Genomic DNA, 21,803 nt, shown 5'->3' on the forward strand with positions numbered 1-21,803 from the left:
ATAATCAACGAGGCAACGACCAACATTCCCTCACTTCCCTTCCCTTCCCTTACAAACAGTGGGCTGCAAATCGCGTCCCGGGGTTCGTCCATCGTCCTCCCTCGAGGGAATAGCAGCAGCAGCAGCAGCCAGCCAGCCAGTCAGTCCCCTGGCCAGGACACGATCCGTGACAGCATAATTCGCTGTGTCATGGACAACAACGGAACTCCCAGCGGAGAAGGATGGTAACCAATGTTGAGCCATCGGCGGGTGGGGGTGAGGAGTTTGTCCGATACGCATAATGTTTTATTTTATGCTCCGATGGTGTGTGTGTGTGTGTGTTGCAGTGTTTGTGGCCGAGAAGGGAAGGTGGTTTGTCGTTGCACCACGCCGCAAGGGCGGACAAAGTGTCCGAAATCAAAAGTGTGGCACGTGAGTGTGGGCTGCAGCCACCCCCTCCTCCCTTAGGGAGTGTTCCCTAGGGTATCGAGCAGCATGTGAGCATGAGCGAGTGTAACGACGACGGACGATCGGGGAGTGTAACGATTTGATTGCCATATCTAATTTCTATTTCTCCGCTTCCTGTCGCCCGTAAAGGGGATGCGGTTCTCCCTTGGTGGGTGGCTGGAAGGGGGTTGCTTGTTTTCGAGATCGAGAGCAGTAGTACGTGATTATTTACTTGCCTAATGATGATTTCGGAATCTGAATTGCTAATGCGGCTGCCGCCTGGCTGTGTCCGGTTGCCGGGCGAATGTTTGCGAATTAGTGAGTGCCAAGGGTGTGTGTGTGTGTGCGTGCCAGTGAAGGGGTGTGGTTGTTCTCTGAGTACATTGGCACCATCTTTGCGCCAACCGCTGGATCCGCTGGATTTATGGTGCATCATTTGGGAGGGTGAATAATTGAATGAATATTAGCGAACGAAAGATGGCCCACGGTTTGGTGGGAGGCGGCATTTCATTTCATTCCATCTCGGCTGTTAGAGAAGCAATCCTGCGCCAGGCCTGGCCAGCTGGAGTAACTTGATATCACCAGGATATGGTTTAATATTACGAATCTGGCTACGCTTTTAATGTCTCTGTTAGGAAGCATCTGTCAGGCAATAAAGCATGATAATCTTTTATTTGATTGATTTTGCATCTGCTAGTTGATTGCCTTCGAGAATCTCGGCAAACCACATGATACTCTTTGTTATTACACTTGGAGCCATTCTTTGGAAGTCGTTTGACGTTAGATATGCTCTCTTTTTGTGGGATTATAAGAATCGATTGATTTCTGAGAAATGGTTGAACTAGATTGGTTAAAGATGAAAGAGAAACTCTACGTCTAGTCTGTCAATTTCATACCTCTCTAATCCGTTCTTCAGATGTTCAACGTCATATTTGACAGTCTTTATATGTGTTTTGTTCCGAGTTTTTACCTTACAATTTGTAATCTAGTTTGACATGAACCAAGCAGGAAGGATATTTGTTTTTTCGGGGATTCGATTATTCGAGGAAAGTTTGAAAATAATCCAAATCCATTTGTTGGTCAAATATGTATGGTAAATAATCTAGTTTTATCGAATACAATCAAAGCCTTTCCCTTCTTAAACTGCAAATCATAGCGACGGTATGGCAGCATATTTTTAAAAAAGATTGTGTTGTATAAAAAATGCATAAATATTATTTTTCTTTTGACTAAAATTTCAAGCGCGCTTTCGAATTTCTCGTGAAAGAAAACCAATTGAGCAATTAAACAACCATTCACAAGATCATCAGCTATCGATGATGACTGACAAATGCGCGAAACATTCCGTTCGGAGAATCCTTCAACCCCAAATCGGTGAGCGAACAAATCGTGAATTGTTTTGGGAATGATAAATTACGCTTAATCACTCCGGTATTTCTACCAACGGGTTGTTATCCCAAAGGGGGTGATTTCCGAATCCGAATTTCCATCGTCCTGAACGTGTTGAATCGTGTTCGTGTTAAATCGTGAGGTTGAACTCGCTCTAAAATCTTTTGTCTCGTCGCAAATGGTGGAACGTTCGTTTGGCTTGCGTATGGTCTCCCCCGGCCGTTCTGGTCGGTCTGTCCGCTAGCACCCCTTAATGCGGAAGGACTCGACAACACCCCCCCCCCCCTCCTTTATGCTATGCGTTTTCGAAATCAAAACCCCATCCCTTCTCCGAATGCCGAACCCGTTTGGCTTCGAATCATTTGCGTTCGCGAATTTTTATCATCCGCGAGGTTCATCCCCCTCTCCACTGTTACCCCTTTTTCCCTTCCATTTGCCGGGTATTGTGCTCATCGTTTCGAATCCTCGACAGTCGAATGAAAAGCGCCAAAGAGCTAATTAACGTAAAACGGAGCAGCATGATGATGGCTTGCCCTGGCTCTCACTCGCCCGGTGGCCAGTTGTGTGTTGATGATCCCATTTTACCGACCGACCGACCGACGACGATCCGCCCCCATCAGCCACCCCCCATCCCCTACAATTGCTGCTCCTTCACGACGACGAAGCGCACCCTCGGTGCCGCGCGCAGCGTACCAGCAAACACCGTGACACTCCACGGGAGCGTGAATCGAAAATCAAGTTTCACCGAACACCTACTCCACCATTTTCCGGCAGTTTTCCGGCAGAGGAACACAGACCGAGCGACCGGCCACAATCCGGTAAACTTTTGATCGGCCGCTCGGGAGTGTTCATCGTTCCAGGGAGCAAAAAGGGGAAGGAGGTGCAAGGGGAAGAGCATAGCTATATTGGCAAAGGATAATGGAAAGGGGAAAGGTCGGTTGCCTGCGTGTTGGGGGTTGAAAATCCACAAAATGAAATCACTTCAAATGGTGAATATTCGGTCAGCAGCAGCCGCGGTAGCAAGTAGCAAGAGCGCCCCCTTGTTTCGAGGGGTTTTTCCACCAACATGCCCCACCCCTCAAGCCACCACACCACCCACACTCCCCTTTCGTTCGTACTCTCTCTCCCTCTCTTTATCTTTGCTCATCAACATACCGTGCAAAATGGCGCGCTTAGCCACACACACACACAGCCGCGGGCGCTCGGCGTAGTCTCGTTTGGTTGTCTAGTGGCTGGGGAGGGTGGGTGGATAAGGGGTGCAATGAAAACAGATCTAGCTGATCCGAAATGAATCAGGGATGAAGTTAAGCAAACGTGATTAAAATTGTTTTTGCACTCCGGTAAAATCTCTACTGATTTCCATTTCTCGCGAACCTTTGCGAAACGAAGTGCGAACGGCGGGATGGGATGGAGGGAGTGTGGGAGGGTGTTAGGAAGGGTAGGCGGGTGTAGCGGGCGGGTAGCAACAACTCCTGCCGACGATGGTGCCGACGATACTACTATTTTTCATCCGAAATTCAAAGGATGAAAACATTCAGCATCGCCCGTGTCGCCGTGCACGGTGTGCGAGTTTTGGTTGCTTCGATGGTTAAAATTTCCACAACAGTGGCATTTAATTGTTTAATAATGGTTAAGGAAACTTGCATAAATGATGATAAATTAGGAAGGAATGTAATGTGTTTGTGTTTCATTATTGAAATCAATTTTTCTGCTTTTCCATTAACATCCAAGTGACTTATGTTTTTTCTATAAATACTCTCGCAGTTACTATAAATTGTATGGTATTATCACTTACTATAAATTGTATGCATCATAACCAAGGAGCACAATAATATTGCTTAGCAACGGCGGCGCCACAATAATCCGCTGTGTTCTGTCCTCCAGGGAATGCTGGACCGGAACCGCGACGTCGTCTCGCAATGATTTTGAAACAAACGAGAGAAAGAACCGGAGCGCCCGGGGGAGGTGCAGCGGTCAAAGGCAGAACAGGGCGGACGGGTTTTTGGCAAAGGACACCGGTAATTTATTTGAATGACCCTCGTTTCCGTTTTCTCCCGGTTTTATTTACTCGACCCTCGGTGGCCAGTTCCGTAGAATGGCGAATGCCGCAAACCTCAGCACAAAAAAAAACCCGACGGAAAGGAGCAGCGTGAGGTGGAGTCCGTTCGGAGTTATCCCGATGCTGCTCGACTCGATCGTCACTCTTCACCTTCCACCACCACCACCACCACCAGAACTGGTGGCTCTCCGGCGGCCGGACATTGACTGTGTTGTCGCACGGGACCACGGCGTCACTGACAAGCACTGAACCGAAGCAATGGTAGTGTGGTTTCCCCGCACGGAACGGGAAAAACGGGAGAAAAATTTGCGCTTAATTAAAACCAAATGGAAAGAGATTTTCCTGCTCGACGGTGGCGGCGGCAGAAGTGCTTTCGAGAAAAGGGTGAGGGGATGATGCGGATCGAGTGTTTCATTGAGGAATCTGTTGGACAAAAACGGGAGGGAACGGTGGGCGTTATGGGAATTGAAATTCTGCCGCTCGGGCTGGTCGTTCATCGGAGTAAATCGGAGGTGTTCTTTTTTTATTGATCGATGTTGTTACCACAGCCACGACCAACAGACACACACACACACGGTGCAGCTCAGGTGGATGTTGTTGTAGTGCCCGGGAAGGGTGGTTTTTCATTTTCCTCCCTGTTTTTTGGGGAGAGGTTTTCCCGCCTTCTTTCGACGGCATGGTTGCTTATGTTGCGCCATAATGCCAGAGTCAAGGGGTGCCAACACAAAGCGGACGTTGGCGATGATTTATCGAGAAGAAGATGATGATGATGATAATGGCGGCGAACGCTCACGTGGTTAATTAAGCGTGAAATGCTTTGTTTGTTTATTTATTTTTTTTTTGTTATAGTGCAGTGATTCTTTTATTAGTAATAACTTAAAATTTGAAATTAATTGAATCAATAGCAATTGAGATACAGCGATTTAAAAGCATTGCTTTCGTCAGTGCTTCTGCATATGCAAAACTGACGTTGGTTGCTTTGATAGCTTCAAAAAAACCTTTTTAAAAAAACAATAGTAGCCACAGATCTCCTCGAAGCGTTTTAATCCAAGCCAATTATACTTTTGTAAAAATAGTGGGGAGTTTGAGCGAAATTATCAAAAAACATAATTTATTTCATTTCACATTTTAAACTCTCTTCCTTTCACTCCTAAAACTTGAACATATTTATATATCGAAAAAAGTAATTACCTGCATGAATTCGCATCGTTTCGTTAAATAGCAAAACAAAACAGTTACAGTTTCGTTTTCGATACGGATTATTTATGCAGATTGTTTGCCGTAAATGGTGTACAACAACACAACCAATTAGGATCATGTATTGTAAGGTCGCGCCTGTGCACTACCACCATTATATTCCCCCTTTGCAAATCACCTTTACATTAATAATTAAACAAAAAAACACAACCCAAAAAAAATATTACTCGCTTTTAAATTATTTGGTATCGAAGAGCTCGAACCCCACCGTTCAGTGGGCTCAGAGAAAGAAAGAACTCAAAGTTTTGCCATTCATTTGCATCATCTCTTCCTCCCCAACGGCCCAAAAAACGGGTGTCACTTATTCCACTTTATTCGAAATCACTTTCGCGCTCCCTTTCTGACGGTCAATACCTCAATGTGTCGCCTGATGAAATTTGCATTCTTCACTCGCGCTGGCGCTACTTCATTTTTAATTTTATCCCTTCGTAAACCTTCGTTCCCCGGTCAGCGGAACGACGAACAGAGGAGGATGCCAGGGTGGGAGGAGGGAAAAGGGAAAAGGGGCCGTGGCACGATGGGTGTTCGAGCGGAACCAAACGCCTGCAAAAAGGTCATCGCGGCCACTTGGCACGTTTCGTTCTCTCTCTCGAAGTCGAGAATAATTTATCAATTCCGATCCCCTTTTCTTTCCCAAACCCTGCCTTCAAACCGCGCACCGGGACCAGTGCACTAATCTCTCTGGTTCTCTGGTTTCCTCTCCCCCTCCTTTTTTTCGGTTCTCCGCCAACCAACCATCGAACGAGAACTTTTTACAAACTACTTCACTTCAGTTCCGTTCCGCAGAGTCAGTACAACGCGGCCTGCTGTGCCCGGTTTTTCTTCAGTCTCAAAAGATGTCTAAGTAAATGGAAGAACTTCACTGTCTCCCTCTCGCTCTCTCTCTCTCTCGCTTTCCGTCGTCCTCGTTACCATCATAGTCGTTTTCTTTTCGGTCGACGTCGCCAATCGGTGTGCTACTCGCCGCTACAGAAACGGAAAACCGAAGGGCACTTTAGCAAACTGCCAGACAAATTAAATTTCCACTCCCTCCTGCTCGTGCCGCGTCTTGACCGAACGACCAGGCAAGAGATTGCTGGTACACCAGTTGGCCATTTTCCTTCCTGTTTTTTGCCCACCCCTTCGGTCCCTCGTACTGCACGATCGTCCTTTTCGCTGGTTGCCGGATTGCGAACGTGATACGGAAGTTGTTTTTCCACTCGTCCGGTTTTTTTTTTGCTGCCGTTTCGCTTGCACTTCCACTGCGCTTCTTCCTCTCAATGGTTTTCCTCTTCTTCTTTTGCTCGTTGCTGCTGCTGCTGCTGCTGCTGGTTTCACAGTTGGTCTAGTTCGCTTCTGCTTAACTTGTGAAACCAAAACTACAACCAGCACGTTGAGGAACAGGAATGGTAGGGAGAGGATGGGGTGAAGGAGGGGTAGAAAATTGGATAACATTTATTTCGCTTAAACACAGAAAATAATCCTTCCATTTGAGCATCGTTTCGGGCGTTCTTCTCTTCCCCTCTTTTGCTGCCAGGATTTTTTTTCGGTTTTCCTTTTTTTCGGAACCAGAGTAAAGCTTTTCATGATTATCATGATCACTATCATCAGTAGCAGCATCACCGACCATCATGAGCAGCAGCACCAGCAGCAGCATCATCATCGGGATAAGGGGAGAGTGTCTTCCGTTGGTGGGTTATGTTTCGCTTGTTCTACATGCTCGATGCTTCTGTCAGCTTCCGCACTCCACCAAACCCCTCGGTTGAGAGAGATTTCCACATGACACCCTTCTCCCCTCTGGTTCGCCTGGAGCGGAGTTTGTGTGAAAAATACATTAAATACGAAGCCATAAGCTAGAGAACAGATTTGCCCAGAAGTGGTGCTCTCTGCTCCTCCATTCAGGGCCGTTCCCGTCGTGACTCTTGCCGCTTCGAGGGTTTTTTATGCTTTTTGTTTTTAGTTATGGAGCTGCCGGGGTTTTTCTCCCCGGGAAAATACTCTTCCCGTCGCCGAGTTACGGGAAATTGGTCGTGTTGGACTTGGGGTTGGAGAACCGCTCACTTTTCCCATCGGTTTTGGCATTCAGGATGTGCACAGGGAGAGAGAACAAAAAACTGCCGGGAAAACCATTGAATGAGGTCGCCAAATGGGATCCCTTGGAGGGAGGGTTTTTTTTTTTGGCATGAATAGAAAGTTTGGTTGTGCCAACCAAGGGACATGAACTGTGGTTTAGAGTATCCAAGGGCAACGCCTTTGGAGAAGAACGGGACACTTGGATTGCTAATAACCGAAGCTGCTGCTGTTGTTGTTGCTGTTTCGCTTCGGTTCTGTTGCTTGTTAATTAGTCTATTAGCTTTTTTGGTCACTTTCCAGTTTGGCTGGTTTGGGGAAGTGGTTTATGTTTGCATGGTTGACCTGTTCAATTGCGCTAAATTGTATTTATGTTGTTGAAGAAGAATGGATGGGTTTTTTTGTTGTTTAAAGTTATAATTCGATCACTTTATAAGCTTTTGACATTGAATCTACTGGGTTAAGTAATGTTAATCGTTTATCAAAGTTTTTCATCAACATTTATGTTATTTACCTCAACAATGCATTAATCATCACCATTTTCTCTCTTTCCTTCTTTCAGGTGAGTTCTTCAAAAAGCATTCATCCCTGGCTAGGTGTAAGTATGCAATGTTGTATTCTCAATTCGCTAAGCTTGTGCATGTGCCTCCTTTTTCCCAATACCAAGATCAATCACCTTCCCCCGGACATGCTTCCAATTTTCCTTTTTTTTCTTTATCGAAATTCAATTGCATTAATCTCTCTCCGGCGAAATCGACAAATTTGCAAACTCGCAGTCGAATTTCCAAATAATTCCAATTGATTTACGCAGGATTACGAGAGGGTTTTTTGGGGGTGTTTGGGGGTGAAATCTGGGTGCTGCATCCTTACACTGCTGACATCGCCGTCAAAGTTTCATTCCATTTCAGACCGGGGCTGCTTCATTAATCAAGGTTTAGTTTCGTCGTCATTCGTTTTCCTCCGGATAACTTAACTAATTCCTTTCCGAGCTCAATCCGGCGTCAAAATATTCCCCCCCCCCCACCATCCCCACCCTCAGAAAAAAGGGAGGAATGTGGTGAAACATTCACGCCACCCAACGCCCGCCTCGTGGTAGGGAGAGGGAGTGATGTTTTGCCTATTTGGCAAATATCCTTGCCATGGTTGGTGGGCTACCACTTCTTCTCCTCTGTCTCCTGCTCTTTCTCCTTCTTTGCGCGCGCGCGTTTTTCGTGATAATTACTTTTCTGATTACATTTCAAACGAATTTATATTCATTAAGTATTCCCATTCCGACGAAAAGCCTCTCGTCGCGCACAGCATGAACCCCTCTTTCCAGCCACCCAGCCAGTGCCTAGACACTCTTTAAAGCGGATGATAAAGCCCCCGAGGCCACGGGAGCTGGTACGAATGGCGGGATGGTTGGAGTGTGCAAACCAACGAAACCAACCACCACACCAGCGACACTTCTTTGCCATTTGTTTCGCGCCCTCTTGTGGGGCTGTTAAAGAAAGCGAAAGATTTCCCGCTGCTTCTGGTGGGACGAAAGTCGATGTGAGGAAAACTGGCAAATCGTCTGTCTGGCTGGCTGGCTGGCTGGCGGCGACTAAGGGTAAATGAATCTTCATTCGCTTTGATCATTTAACACCCGAAGATTTGCGCACTCGTTGGCGTGTAATTTTGCTTCGAGCAGCGCTCTTTTGCTGCTGCTTCTGCTTCTCTGCTGACTGCTGGCGCCAACGATCTCCTCCCTGCCCAGGACAGAAGTTTCTCAACAACTTTCTTCAACGGTTCTGCTTCGCTCTCATCTCCGTTGGCTTTGGTTCTTTGGGCCGAGCGGCAAGCGAGTGATTGCGCTTCTTGCCGCCCTTTACGCCCGGTTGAAAGTATTTGTGAATCCTCCCGGGATCGTGTTTTTGTCGTATTTTACCAATTATGAAATAATTAAACTACGTCTTTAGCGTCTTTAGCGTCCGTTCGCGTCCAGCCTTGAGGATAAATAAGGATTATCTCGGGTACGTCAGTTCTTACAGTTTTCAAATGTTAACGAACTCACTCACTGACCTAAGTTCTCGCTATCGGATGACATTGAGCTCCAGAAAGATGGAGCACGTTAGACGTATTAATATTACTTTATGATGCGATTCCTTTCACGTACACCGCCATTTGCAGGATTTGTGTAAATGAATTCCACGCGTCCCAAAACTCCTGTTTTGCCCAGAGTTCATCGTCGTCGTCGACGAATCTTAGTTCCTACGACCTCCGAAGTCCTGCTCGGTTTGGTGACTTAATAAAAAACGTGGAGCTCTTCTGTGAAAGCTGCTTTTCTCGCCAGCTCGCGGGCCCTCGCAAAACCCACGACGCCACTGATTGCTATCTTCTTACCAAAAACTCTTCCCCTCTCAAAAAAAACACACACACACACACACACAAACCGACATTTGAAGGGCGATGACGATGATCATCATCAGCAACGAAGGAACGAAGCAAACGGTGTGTGCTGAGGACTGTTCGGAGGTGAAATGTTTTCGGCACATAATTTTCTGCTTCCTTTACACTGTTGCGGACCGAGCGAACGCGAGACGCGCGAGACGGTGCGACGGTTCTTTTATCCATCCGCGCCATCAGCGTGCCGAGGCCAAGAAAAGGTCTAGAAGATTTTTTCCAATCGCCCAACCGCTGTGTTACCATGACCACGAGACGGTTGGCTTGGTTGGTCCGTTAGACCTTCTAGACCGAGGTCGTCGAAAGCAAGGAACACTGGATTGGAGGCACTTGTCTCGACGGTTGTTACGGAACGAACCGGCAAGGGATGCGATCTCCGGGGGGTGTTTTCTTTCCCTTTTTCGACGACGACAACGACGTCGTCTTTAGAAAACTCTTGGAGCAAGTAAAACACGATGCTTAGACGATGCCGGGTTTCGTGGGAAAAGCTTCTGGGCACCGTAAGTCGAGTAGCTTTCGTGTGGAAGAGCAAAGCAAGAACGTCATAAAACCTATAATCGCTCCAACGGCACATGGAATGCTGGGTAAAAGAGTAAATCCGTAAAGATTCTGACACTGTCTGCTTCCTTCTGCGCGCCCCTTCCAGTGATAATCCTTATCTACGAAGCCTTCTTCTTCGTGAGATACAGTACAAGCAAGTTCTGTGATTCCAGATCCTAATTCTGCGGATTCAAATTTTATGTCTCTTTCCAACCGGAGAAATCATCATTTCTGGTGCCTACGTTCGGGTTCGCTCAAGAATGTGTCTGTATATTCGTGCAAAAGGTGGTGGCGGTGTTGGACGAGATCTGAAGCCAAAGGACACACGAAGGATCAGTTTTTGTAGCGTTTCCTTTTTTTTTTCCACCCAACAAATGGATAAAGAAGAAGATGATCGTTGAATGTCGGTTGTATGCTGTTTCGGTTTTGACTTTTCGCTTCAACACAGAGGCAGCGAGCGAGAAGGACGAAACTTCGGGTGCCTTTCCGGCGAATGGCGTATTGTCTGTGGCTTCCTCCCCTTTTTTCCCTCCCCCTTCGTTCTGTCGTTCCTTAGAGGTTTTGAGGTTCGCCTTTTTTCGGGGAGGACCGCCCGGCCGGAAGTGCCTTATCTTTGACAATTTCCACTCCTTTCGTGCCGTCGCGACATGCTTCTCATTTCCGGTCCGATTACCACGACGACGACGACGACGACGACGACGACAACCACGACGGTGATAGTGTGCCGCAAAAGGAGTTTTATCTTCTTGAAATGCTCCTCGAAAGACGCCGGTGGTGAGGTTGGCTGTAGGAGCAGCAGACACACAGCAGCAGTCAGCATATTTTCATCGTTTTCAATTTGCTTTTCGCTTTCGCGGTGAAAACTGCTTCTCCCTACGGTTGGCCCTGGAGCCGCCGATCTCTGGTCCTTATCTTCTAGGAGAATTGGAAATAGTTTGGTCTGGAAAGTTCTATCTTCCATGTGCTGCTCGCTGCAGACAAACCGCGCATTGTGTTGTTACGGAATGCTTGGCACCACTTGGCAACGGTTTTTTGGGCCAGGGGGGGGGGGGGGGGGGGGGGAGAGATGATTACAACGGAAGTTGGCTTTTACATAAAGAATGTTCGCCAACAATCAAAGTAACCATTTTAGTGCAACTTTTGCTGAAGTTGAGTTTGCCTTCAGTTTGTTTTGCCTTTCATTGCGTTTTTAGCAAAACTTTAATATTCTCATTGCGGAATGTTTGTAAATATTTTATTGCCTAATAGTTTAAGAGTGTTTACATTTTAAATACTAATACAGGTAGTGTTGTTGAGACAAAAATAAGATGAAATTACTAATGTGTTTAATTAAGTAGCAGTAGTATTTTTTAACATTTATAAGGGAGGACGAGCCGCATGTTTATGCAAAAAAGAAATTGAGAAATATAAAAAAGTGAAATCAAGAATTAGTTATGGAAAATGCTTCTTCTTTCTTTTCCAGAACATTCGATACCACTCTACATTATAAGAATTTCTTTATCGTCCTTTACCATGACATAGGTTTATCAAAAATTATTTTTTCTCTATTAAAACTTAATTTACTTGATAAAATAAAATCATCCCACGAACACAACTCTCACACTGATCAAACAAAGAACGTCTCTCTCTCTCTGCAGCTGGGTGGTACTCGCACTATCCACTTAAGGGAAATGGTTTTTCGCATCCCAACACTTCGAACTGCTGCGCTCCAGCGCTTCCACGGTTAATGCACTTACCAGGCCAGCCTACGATGCCTGTCTGTCAATTGATGTTTAAATGCAATCAAACCCCACCCCTGGTGCACCGTCGGTGTACCAATTAAACTCTCCAACCTTCCTTTTTCGGGTTGTCCAGCAGCGCAACGGTGCATTCCGGCGACCGATCCGATCGATCAGCTCACCAATCCACCAAAGATCAAGTGGCAACTCTCGTCCTGGCTTGTAATTCGTCCGGCGAACCGTTGTACATCCCTCGTACGCTCTCTCTCTCCAGCCGGCTTTTTTGTCCCTGGAGCACGCTGCAACTCGACTCGATGTAATCCAGATTGGCATTGGAAGTGGAAAGTGCATCAGTGCATCCTGTCCTGCTGCGAGTCTAGTGGTCACACACACGCACAACCATGCTCTGCTGTGTGACTTGAAGGATCGGTCAAAAGGACCTCATCTCGCATTCACCAACCGGATGGACCGTCCGTTCGCCAATGGCCAATGGAGTGTCTGGTGCGTTTCGGTTGTGGTGCCAAGACCGCTACGACTAACACAGCGAGAGCTCTGAAGAGCCGCCGGTGGTGGATGGTGCATCTAGTAATCGATTAGCGATGGCGATGACCTGATAGACAGGCCATGTGCCGGGCAGCGGCAGGCTCCGACTTCCGGATATCCTTTTTCGGTTCGGGTGCGTTCAATCAACCATTAGCTCGGTCGAACGCTCGGCGCTTTCGTAGGGCAAGCACACAGTCCCGGTGCTGCTGCTACAACAACTACTACTGATTGATGTCGAGGTAGTCGGCCTGGTTTGCATTTTAAACAAGGTACGAACGTCCATGGACGTTCGATTCGATAAAATTAGCTTGCCAGACACACGGACCAAAGGGTGTGTTTGTCTTTCACCCCCGAGCGGTAATACCCCTTTTCAATTACAACAACCTCTCGAAACCTTCGTCGATGAAATTGTAAAATTTGGAATTATTTACAAACATTACCGTGCGCGCGCGCGCGGCATCATCGACGAGGTGCAGGACAACATTGTGCAAGGATTACTAGATTCGAAACATGGGAATGAAGTTCGCAACACAACCTCCATCACCATCGCAACCACAACCGGAACGCGGCATTCGGTTATCGTTCTCTCGAGTCTGCATCGAGCGACCTCCATTGGTGCCGTCAACCGCAATAGCACCTTCCAATGTGCATCATCGTCATGAACGTCATGAAATCTTCAAAAGACTCTCGCCCTCCCCGTCCTCTTACTGCATACATCGTGGGGCAATATTATCATTTTCTAGCTTACCTTTACAGCTTGTAACAAAACGACACCAACCCCCCGAGTGCCATGTGTCTGTATACACACAGAGCGGGGAGAGTGAGACGAGGATCAAACCGCGATCGACCCGGATTCGAACGCTTCTCGAATGTGGTCTACACACACACACACACACACACGCATACGTTCGTTCGTTCGGTGCATCTACCGCATTTTCCTGATCGATTTCCATTTAAAAGGATATGCATTCCCGGACGCACGCAGCATGAGACACACTAGCCCCCCTCCGCCCTGCTGCCGGTGCTGCTGCAATATTTATCATCAAAATAAATGGTTGCGAAGCCCCAGGGCGGATGAGTGTGTGTGTGCGTGTGTGTGTGAATGGGTCGAGATCCGGTTTATCCTTTGCCAGCGGCTGTCCCCGGAACGAAACACATCGTGAAGGGGTAGAGGGTGGACCATTGAAGGGGTGTTCAATGGATCGATGGTCGGTCGGTCGGTCGGTCTGTCGGTTTGGTCGTCTGTCGATGTGTGCCCGGCCGAGGAACGGTTGGAGTGCAAACGTTGGATGTGATTTTCTCCGATGCACAATCGATACTGTGCTGCTGCTGCTGCTGCTGCACCTCGGTTATCGGAAGGGATGATGAAGGGATGTGTATGTGTGGGGGAGCACCAGGATAGAGGTCGTAGCGTTGCACATGCACTTGGAGCATAGGAATGGAAATCAAAAGAAGAGTTGAAGGAGGGTAGCAGCAGCATCCCCCCCTCTCTCTCTCTTTATCTAAGGGTGCAACACACCACCACCGCCCTTCACAATGCATCGTAGCGTTCACCATCGAAGCGCACGGCCACACACACACACACACTAGCGGCACGTGTATGCGTGCGTTTGTGCGGGAACGCGAAATCGATTCTGCCACTTGACTTCACCTCCGGCTTTACGCACACACACACACACGCAAGCGCACGCATTGATCTTTCACCTCGCTGGGGGTGGGGGATGAAATAAAAGGAGTGAAAATGGATTGAATCCTTTCGATCGTCGAACGGTCGAAGTAAAAGCGACCACCACCATTATCATTGGCCTACTGCGATGCTATTCGATGCGATGTGATGCTGCGGTAGGCTTCACCTTCCAATGTTCACCGCGCATGCAAACGCGCCTAGAAATCATGGGAGGCGATGGACGCATGCTGATGACTCTAGAATGAGTTTCCGCTTCGCTGGTTGTGGCCCCGAGTGCTACCGAGCACACAATGATGCATAATGGAGTTAAAGAACTTAGCAACCGTTTTATGCTAATGCAACATGTACGCACCACCACCAACGGGTGTTGTGTTCTCTACGTGTGTGTATGGATTTCTGTTTTGGAATGCTGTTTAGAGCGAAACCAAATTACGTGGCTATTGGTTTTAGAAATTTACAGATTGATTGCGATTGCGCAAAAGGACTAGCCGCTTTTGTGTTTTTTTGTATTTTGTTTAAACAAAACTTTTACCTTTTTTCTTACTTCTTCACAATCACTTCGCTTTCGGTTTCAGGGCAGTAAATCCGGAAAGATTCAAAAGAATGTGCTTCCAGTGCAGTGTGTGTTGAAGGTTCATAAGTCACATCCGCTCCGAACCGATGGAAATGATCCATCATATTTGCCAAACGGTGCTCCATGCAAACTTCCTTTTGATCGACGACCGACGGTCGGTTGGCGTACCTTATGCTGAACGGTTCCGTCGCCACGACGACGATTCCCCGGCAACAGCAGCCCGGCCCCAAAAGCAATCAGTCAAATATTTTCCGATGAACATAAATAAACATCCTTTCCGTAGCGGCCTTGTGTGCGCCCGGTTATTCGTATGTGTGTCAGCAATGCTACCGTTCCCTTCCCATTTTGCTTTTCCATTCCCATCATTCCCATCATCATCATCTGTGATCAACCGCGTACGCCATCGTCGTTCAGTAGCCTCGGTTCTGTTTGCGATGAATGTGTTTTCACTTCCGGTGACTCTTCAGGGCAAAGAGCAACAGCAGCAAAAGCAACAGCAAAGGATCGCTCTGCGGTGCCCATTCTACGGAAGGAAGAAGGAAAAAAATCGTATAAAACATCCCCCGGCGGAGGCTGGAACAGCTTAAAACCTTCTCGTCCTGCGGCGTTCGCTTTTCAGTTCCAAGATAGACCCTCTCTCGGTTTTTGCTTCATTCCAAATTCAGATTTCTCCCATTCGGTGGCTCTGATTTCCTTTTGGTCGGTTCCACCCTCTCATTTCACCCCCGCCCCCACGCTTTGCCAATCCTTTCGATAAACGTAACCGAGACTTCATAACAGCCACGAACCGGGGAATGGAATGCGGAAAGAAAATCAAAAAAAAAAATGGAAGGAAAAAGAAAAAAAAGCTCGAATTCTCCAGACAGACACCATGCGCCCGGTGTCAGAGGGGGGGGTGGTAGTGCCGTCGAGGAGGAGGTGCAAATCAAATCGAATCGCATATTGAAATATAGGGTTTCGGTTTTCCACTTGCCATGTGTTTCTGCACGGATTTTTCTTCATTTCTACGGCACGGTGCCGGTCGACCGATCGGGAGGGGGGCCGTTGGGGGTGAAGCAGAAGAAGGAGTGTATCATAACGTTCTGGCTTCACTCTTTGGGTTCTGGTGCTGCTGCTGCTGCTGCTGCATCTTTGAGTCTTTCCGATTTCAACGTCCGCCGACGACGACACGTTTGCCTCATCGGCAATTTGTGCCGCCATCGACCACCGGTAGCGTTTCCGGTTCGAGCCAATCGTTCGTTTCCTTATCGAGTTTCGCTGGAATGCGAGGAATGCACTTCCAGCTCTGTGCCGCCAGAGTGTGCAGCAAAATATGCAGCAGCAGAAAATATGATTCCAGCTGATGGATATGTCAGCTGGTTGGCTGGATGGTTGGGTGAAAAGAAAATGAATTTTCATTTCCTTTCAATAGACGTTCCTCGGGGTGCATTTTTGGGCTCTCTAAAGAACTGTTTTTTGGTTCGCTTATTTTTAATTTCGAAACACAGATTGTATTCGGTTATTAATACTTTAAAAATCACTTGGAATGGAATGTTATATGATTAGTTATAAATGTCTGTCTTACTCCAAATACAAAGTGACACTGAAATCGTGTTCCTGCTTGGGAATCGGTTGCCACCGAAAGTTAATACCCACTACAAATCGATTTTCAACTTCATTCAATCGGATTTGCTTGTGTCGTCGTGCCGTGCAGTGTATTGGCCGTGTTTGCTCGTCGTCGTCGTCGTCACCGCCGTCGTCTGATTCAATTATCTAAAGTGTGTCCGACCGAAACCGTTTGGTTGCCCTTTTTTTTGGGGGGGTTGAGGTGACCAAAAACCAATACAGGATCGTTGGCTATCGACGATCCGGAATGAAGCTAGTCAGACAGACGAGGTGGAAAGGAAAGGAGATGAACACACAAGACGTCACGACGATCTGCAATTGGGCGCTGGTGGTGGTTGGTTGGCCGTGATTGTTGTTTCGATTGTTGGATTGTCGCAAAAGACGCGTCGTCCGGCAAGCACAAGGAGAAAGCTTTGTGGATTTAATCCTCTTTACGGTCTTCCAGGGAGGGGGTGGCCCCCTTACCCTTCTCCCCGTATCCTAATGCCTGCGAACGACAGACGAAAGCGCCGCAAGATGATGATAGCCGCTCGATAAACGTCTTCCTCTCGATGCTCTGCTCTGGCAAGCTGTTTCTATTAGTGTCGTTCCGTTTGGCCGGTCGGTCGGTTGGTTGGTCGGTCGTTCGGTCTCGTGAAGTGGTGGCCATTTGTCGGAAAAAATAATCATCCAACCACCCACCGCGCTGCCCGACGTTCATTGCCGGTCCTCGTCGTCGTCGTCGCCGTCTCGGAGATGCTATCGATACCACTTTTGGTCAATGATTGCCACACGTCCTTTGCTCTTGTCATCGTGTTTGTCGGGGGTGTTTGGAGCCAAAGTTTTTCCCCTCTTCTTCTGTACCTCCCTCTCCTCTTGTGCTGCGCTGTCCCCAGAGAGCTAAAAGCGTACGGCGAGCCCACTTCTTAGGCGTCCTCGAGGGGATAATAGGATATTTGTTGGTAAAGTAGTGTTCGAAGCGGTCCTCTCTTGGCTCCTCGGACTCGGCTGACCGGACCCGGTCTAGCCGTTATCGGTATCGACTTGATTGAGGGGTAAAAGCAGTGAAGGGCTGGACAATAAATCAAATGACGACAGAGGACGGCCTGCGGGTGTTCTAATTAAATGTTCAATCAGACGGAAGACGACACCTTATCCTTCGTTCTCACTTCAAAGGCAGCAAAATGCAAAACTGTGGCATGCCAAAACTTGGAAAAGTCAAACCATTTGTTGAAACAAAGAGCCTCTGCCGTGTTGCATAGCACTTCACAATCTAGCACTCACAAGTACCACTCGAGAGCCACTGTTTTGCTTTTCAGCAGATGAGAATAGGCAGCGAAAAGGGCAGAAAAAGAGGCAAACGGTGCGTGTGTGTGTGTGTGCACTCACTGCAATATTGCAGTTTGTTGAACATGCAGGTCACACCGATGTTTCTCGCTAGTGTGCGCTTGCAACTTGCATCCGCTTCATCTGGCCTTCAACTTTATCCACAGCTCTCACAGTTGGGCAAAACAAGCAACATAAATACACACACTGACACACACACACAGCACACACGTTGTGTTTGCGTTTCGTTGATGGTTGCTAAGGCCAGACCCGAGGCTTGCTTGGTCCTGTGTTGTGACCGAAACCGAAATGCATGAAGCAAGCAGTTTGGAACCCATCGAGCTTGCCCTCTCCCCGGTTCGGTTTTTATTCTTTTTCTCATCTTCTCGTTTATGTATTTCGTGTGAAAATAAGAGAAAAAAAGGGATGCTGGTGGTCGTGTATATGTGTTGTCGGCAGTGCTTTTGTGGGAGAAACACCGCCCTGTCTGTCCTGGCTGAGGTTCCATAGAAGGGAAACAAACCGGGAAAACAAAACAAAAATGTTGCCAACACGGATACGGACGGACACTTCCGTTGTTCAGCTCCAGGAACATTGTAGGGGCATTGGTAAGTTTTTTGTTTGTTTGTTTTTGTTTTACCGCTCTGTGTCAGTGCGAATGACGAATCACTTCCGGTGTATGTTGCTACCTACTCCTGGGTAATGGGCGGCCGGATGATGCTGGAAATTGCAACAAAAACAAAAAAATAGATGATCGATAGTGAAGGACCCACGACAGAGAGCGTAATTTCCCTTTTTTTCTTTTCACATTTTATGCTTTTTGGTAGTTAAAAAGTGTTCTTTTTAGAGCAGTTTCGCATCCCGATGGAGACGCCTGGTAGTCGAAATTTTCGCTCCCTCAAAACCATACACACTTTTGAGGCGCAGCAATGCATCGCTGCATCATTGTTTTTTCGGGCCGGGTTTGCTTCATCTAACCCATGGTCTCAGCTCTGCATAGAAGGTGACATAAAAAATCCATGGAGCATCCATCAATCACAAGCGGACGCAAAAATTGACATTCTTTTCGTACACCAGCACCACCGACCAGTGATCGCGTGTGTTGCGTTCGGTCGGAACGAACAGACCGCTCCGTAGAAACGTGTTACACAAACGAACCATTGTGCATTGCTTGCCGGTCCCTGGAAGCCATTACTAGGTTTTGGTTTTTAATTTTATTTTTGGTTCTGTGACGCGACGACCACCACGAGGAGATCAGACAGTTCCCGGTAGGACAGGTCTGATGTATCGCTTGTCGCTTTGTTCCGTGAGTCCGCGAAGCAGGCTTAGCAGTTGCCTAGAAATGGGTTTCCAAAGGGGAAAAAAATACTGCTATGACATTCACGGTGCGCAACATTATTAATTCATGGCGCAAAAAATCTTACATGGCGCAAAATGTAGTACACTTTAAACCGTTGTTCATCGGTCGATCGTCGCATTGTTTCAAGCACCCCAAGTATACTTCTTTTTCTGTATAATAAACGGACAACTTCTGGTTTGAAGTGTGAAGCGTAATACATTGTATGCTCATCTCTCTGCTTAGCATGTCGAGTCCCGTTCATGTCATTTCAAAGCTTCAGCAGCAACCCAAAGGGAGAGAGAGAGAGCTAGTCAATCTCTACTCACAGAAGAGAATAGGGCACCACATCCCCCATTACCTGGCCTAGGGATCGTAATTAAATTAAATTACACAAAACTACTCCCTTCACCAACCACTGGTGCACGTCTTTCACTCTCGGTCTCTCTGGAGCTGCACAAGAAGCTCATTGGTGGTGGTTGTGGTGCTCCTGCTCGTGTCGAGAGAAGCTGGTGCAATGGTTTGAAGGATTTATGCGTTGCAGCACAGTGAGTCCCAGGACGCCAGGACCACCATTGTACCGACAGCAGGACGTGCTGATGAAAGACAGCTACGAAGGCTAGGCCAACCCGGGGATAGACAGACAGACCGTACACGGTCTAACCTCTTAGCGGAGGCACAAATCAAGAAGTTCTCCTTCGTCTGCTGCTGTTGCTGCTGGTGCAAGGCACGGAAGGAAGTAGATGCTTTGAAAAGCAAATACCGTAACAAACCCGTCGTCGTCGTCGTCGTCGTAGGAGTAGGAGTGGTCCGGATAATCTGTGAAAGGGGAAGACAAATGCGGCTAAATAACACAAGCGCTACGGCAACATTACAACCGAAGCATCAACACTACCTGGCACTCACTTCCTTCACTTGTGTCCAGTGGCTACTATGGTTTGAGTGCGTCGTAGGACGATCCTACTTCCTTCCCCCTTTACGTTACGGTTACGGGGCACCATCCCCACGGGGGGCGTTGAAACAAAGTAACTTAATCTGCTAACCAATTTCAAAGTCACTTATTATATTAACATCTTTATCTCGATACGGGCCCCGACGTCCAGTCCAGCAGTCCGTTTGGCGAACGGGGTAAGGTCAGTTTCTGCTCCTGCTACTGCTACTTACTCCCAGGAACCGGACCTCTTCCCTGCAAACCCCTTTGGTTTAGGTGCTAAAGATTTACAAACAGGCTCCCACCACGGCTCGACCTTCTTCTACGGGTGTCGGTGGACGGTCTGGTCTGGTCGGCCCTGGTCTGGTCTGTTGAGGTGGTCTTGGTCAGCTCCGGTGCTTGCTGGTTGGTCCGACGTTCCAGGAATGTTCAGCACGCTGATGGTATCGTCTCCGTACTCGTTCTCCTCGCTCTCCTTCATAGCTGAGGGTGATGGTGGCCGAGTACAAACAAGACAACAGAGACGACGGCACACCGACCGAACGGACGGACAGACGGACGTGAGCCCGGGGCGCGCGCTTGGCAAGGACTGAAATGTTTCCATATTTTCCCTCTACTGACAAGCGGGATGCAACGGGGTCGCTGGTGGGGTGCGGATGCTTGGAAGTTGCTCAAATAACGCTTTAACGTAATTTGTACCCAGAGAGAACACCAATCGAGAAGACCAGGACCTGGAGAAGATCTCCGGACGGTCCTGTCCGGGTCCGGTAAGGAGATTTTCCTGCTCGAACGATAACGATGACGGTGGTTGTGATGCTGCTGCTTTCTCTTCTGATGATGATGATGATGATGCTGATGGTTGAGTTGCCTCACTGGATCTAGGGCTTCGCGGTGTACCACCGTTTGGCTGGCCATCACCACCACCACCACTACTACTACCATCACCACAGACACATGCTAACCCACCCCATCAGCCACCGGAACGGAATTTAACTCCGTGTAGGAGTCACCGAGGAAGGCCAAAGTTTGGTGCCGCGGTTGGTGGTGGTGGCTGCGTGGAGTTGGGATTTTTGGAATGTTCCCTTTTCGCTGAGGTTTTACCGAGCAGCCAGAACTGAAAGAACTTTTTGTTCTTTAACTACTTTAGGAGGATTTTCGTGGAAGATTTGCGCTGGACTTTGCAGTCTCTTTTGGTTTTTCTGGTTTTTATAGTGCAATTTTGATTTGCTTATCGTTTTCTAAATTATTTATTTGGAAACTGTTTACTTACTTGTTTTTGTTTAATTTTATTGTCGCTGTTTGTTTGATTATTTATTTGTTTCTGTTTATGTTTTTCAGTTTTCATTTCCTAATCTTAACCGTAATTAGTCACTTGTAAATCTTTCATTAGTTTGCATTTTTCTTATATTTAAGTTTGATTTTCTTATCATTTCTAGATTATTTATTTGCATATTATTCATTTACTTATTGTCTTTCCTAGATAATAAAGGATAAACTTAATGTTATAATATCATTTATAATGTTTAAAACACCTTTCAACAAAACTTTGTGTGCAAACTAAGCACAAATTCAACAACATTCTGCTTCTGCTATTACTGCACAGCTTCTAATAGGTGCTAATAACCGACTGGCCACCAGCCGGGATTCGGAGTTGCACCCCGCCCCGAAAACACACAACCGAGAAGCGTGCTTCAAATTGAGCAAAACTTTCCTTTTCTCCTAATGAAATGGCCACTTGGTGGTAGCGCAGGGAGAGCGCAAGTGAGATAGACAGAGACAGAGAGAGAAAGAGAGCAGCTTCTTCACCGTCGACGCTTCAAACCAAAAAGTGGAAAAGTCTCTCACTTCTGCTACTCCTCCTTCTACTTCTCCTCGTTTGCCAGCTTCAACACGAATTGCCGGGATCATCGGCATCGTCGTCCTCTGCACGAAGCTGTACGATGAGTGTAAACTATTTCCG

General features: G+C 47.4%; 1 protein-coding gene across 11 annotated transcripts in view; it reads left to right on the forward strand.

Annotated features, from left to right (window-relative positions):
- LOC125950181 (protein groucho) overlaps window positions 1-21,803 on the forward strand; it is a 178,093-nt gene that overhangs the window by 57,753 nt on the left and 98,537 nt on the right. For 10 of the 11 annotated variants that reach the window (XM_049677911.1, XM_049677915.1, XM_049677920.1 and 7 more), the window contains exon 3: window positions 7,743-7,778. The exons of the other annotated variant lie outside the window; for it this stretch is intronic. In XM_049677911.1, the coding sequence (XP_049533868.1) occupies window positions 7,743-7,778 (36 nt within the window). The remainder of the gene's footprint in view (window positions 1-7,742; window positions 7,779-21,803) is intronic. 11 annotated transcript variants of the gene reach the window in all.

Source organism: Anopheles darlingi, chromosome 2 (assembly GCF_943734745.1).
Source record: "Anopheles darlingi chromosome 2, idAnoDarlMG_H_01, whole genome shotgun sequence".
In the NCBI taxonomy this organism is placed as follows: Eukaryota; Metazoa; Arthropoda; class Insecta; order Diptera; family Culicidae; genus Anopheles; species Anopheles darlingi.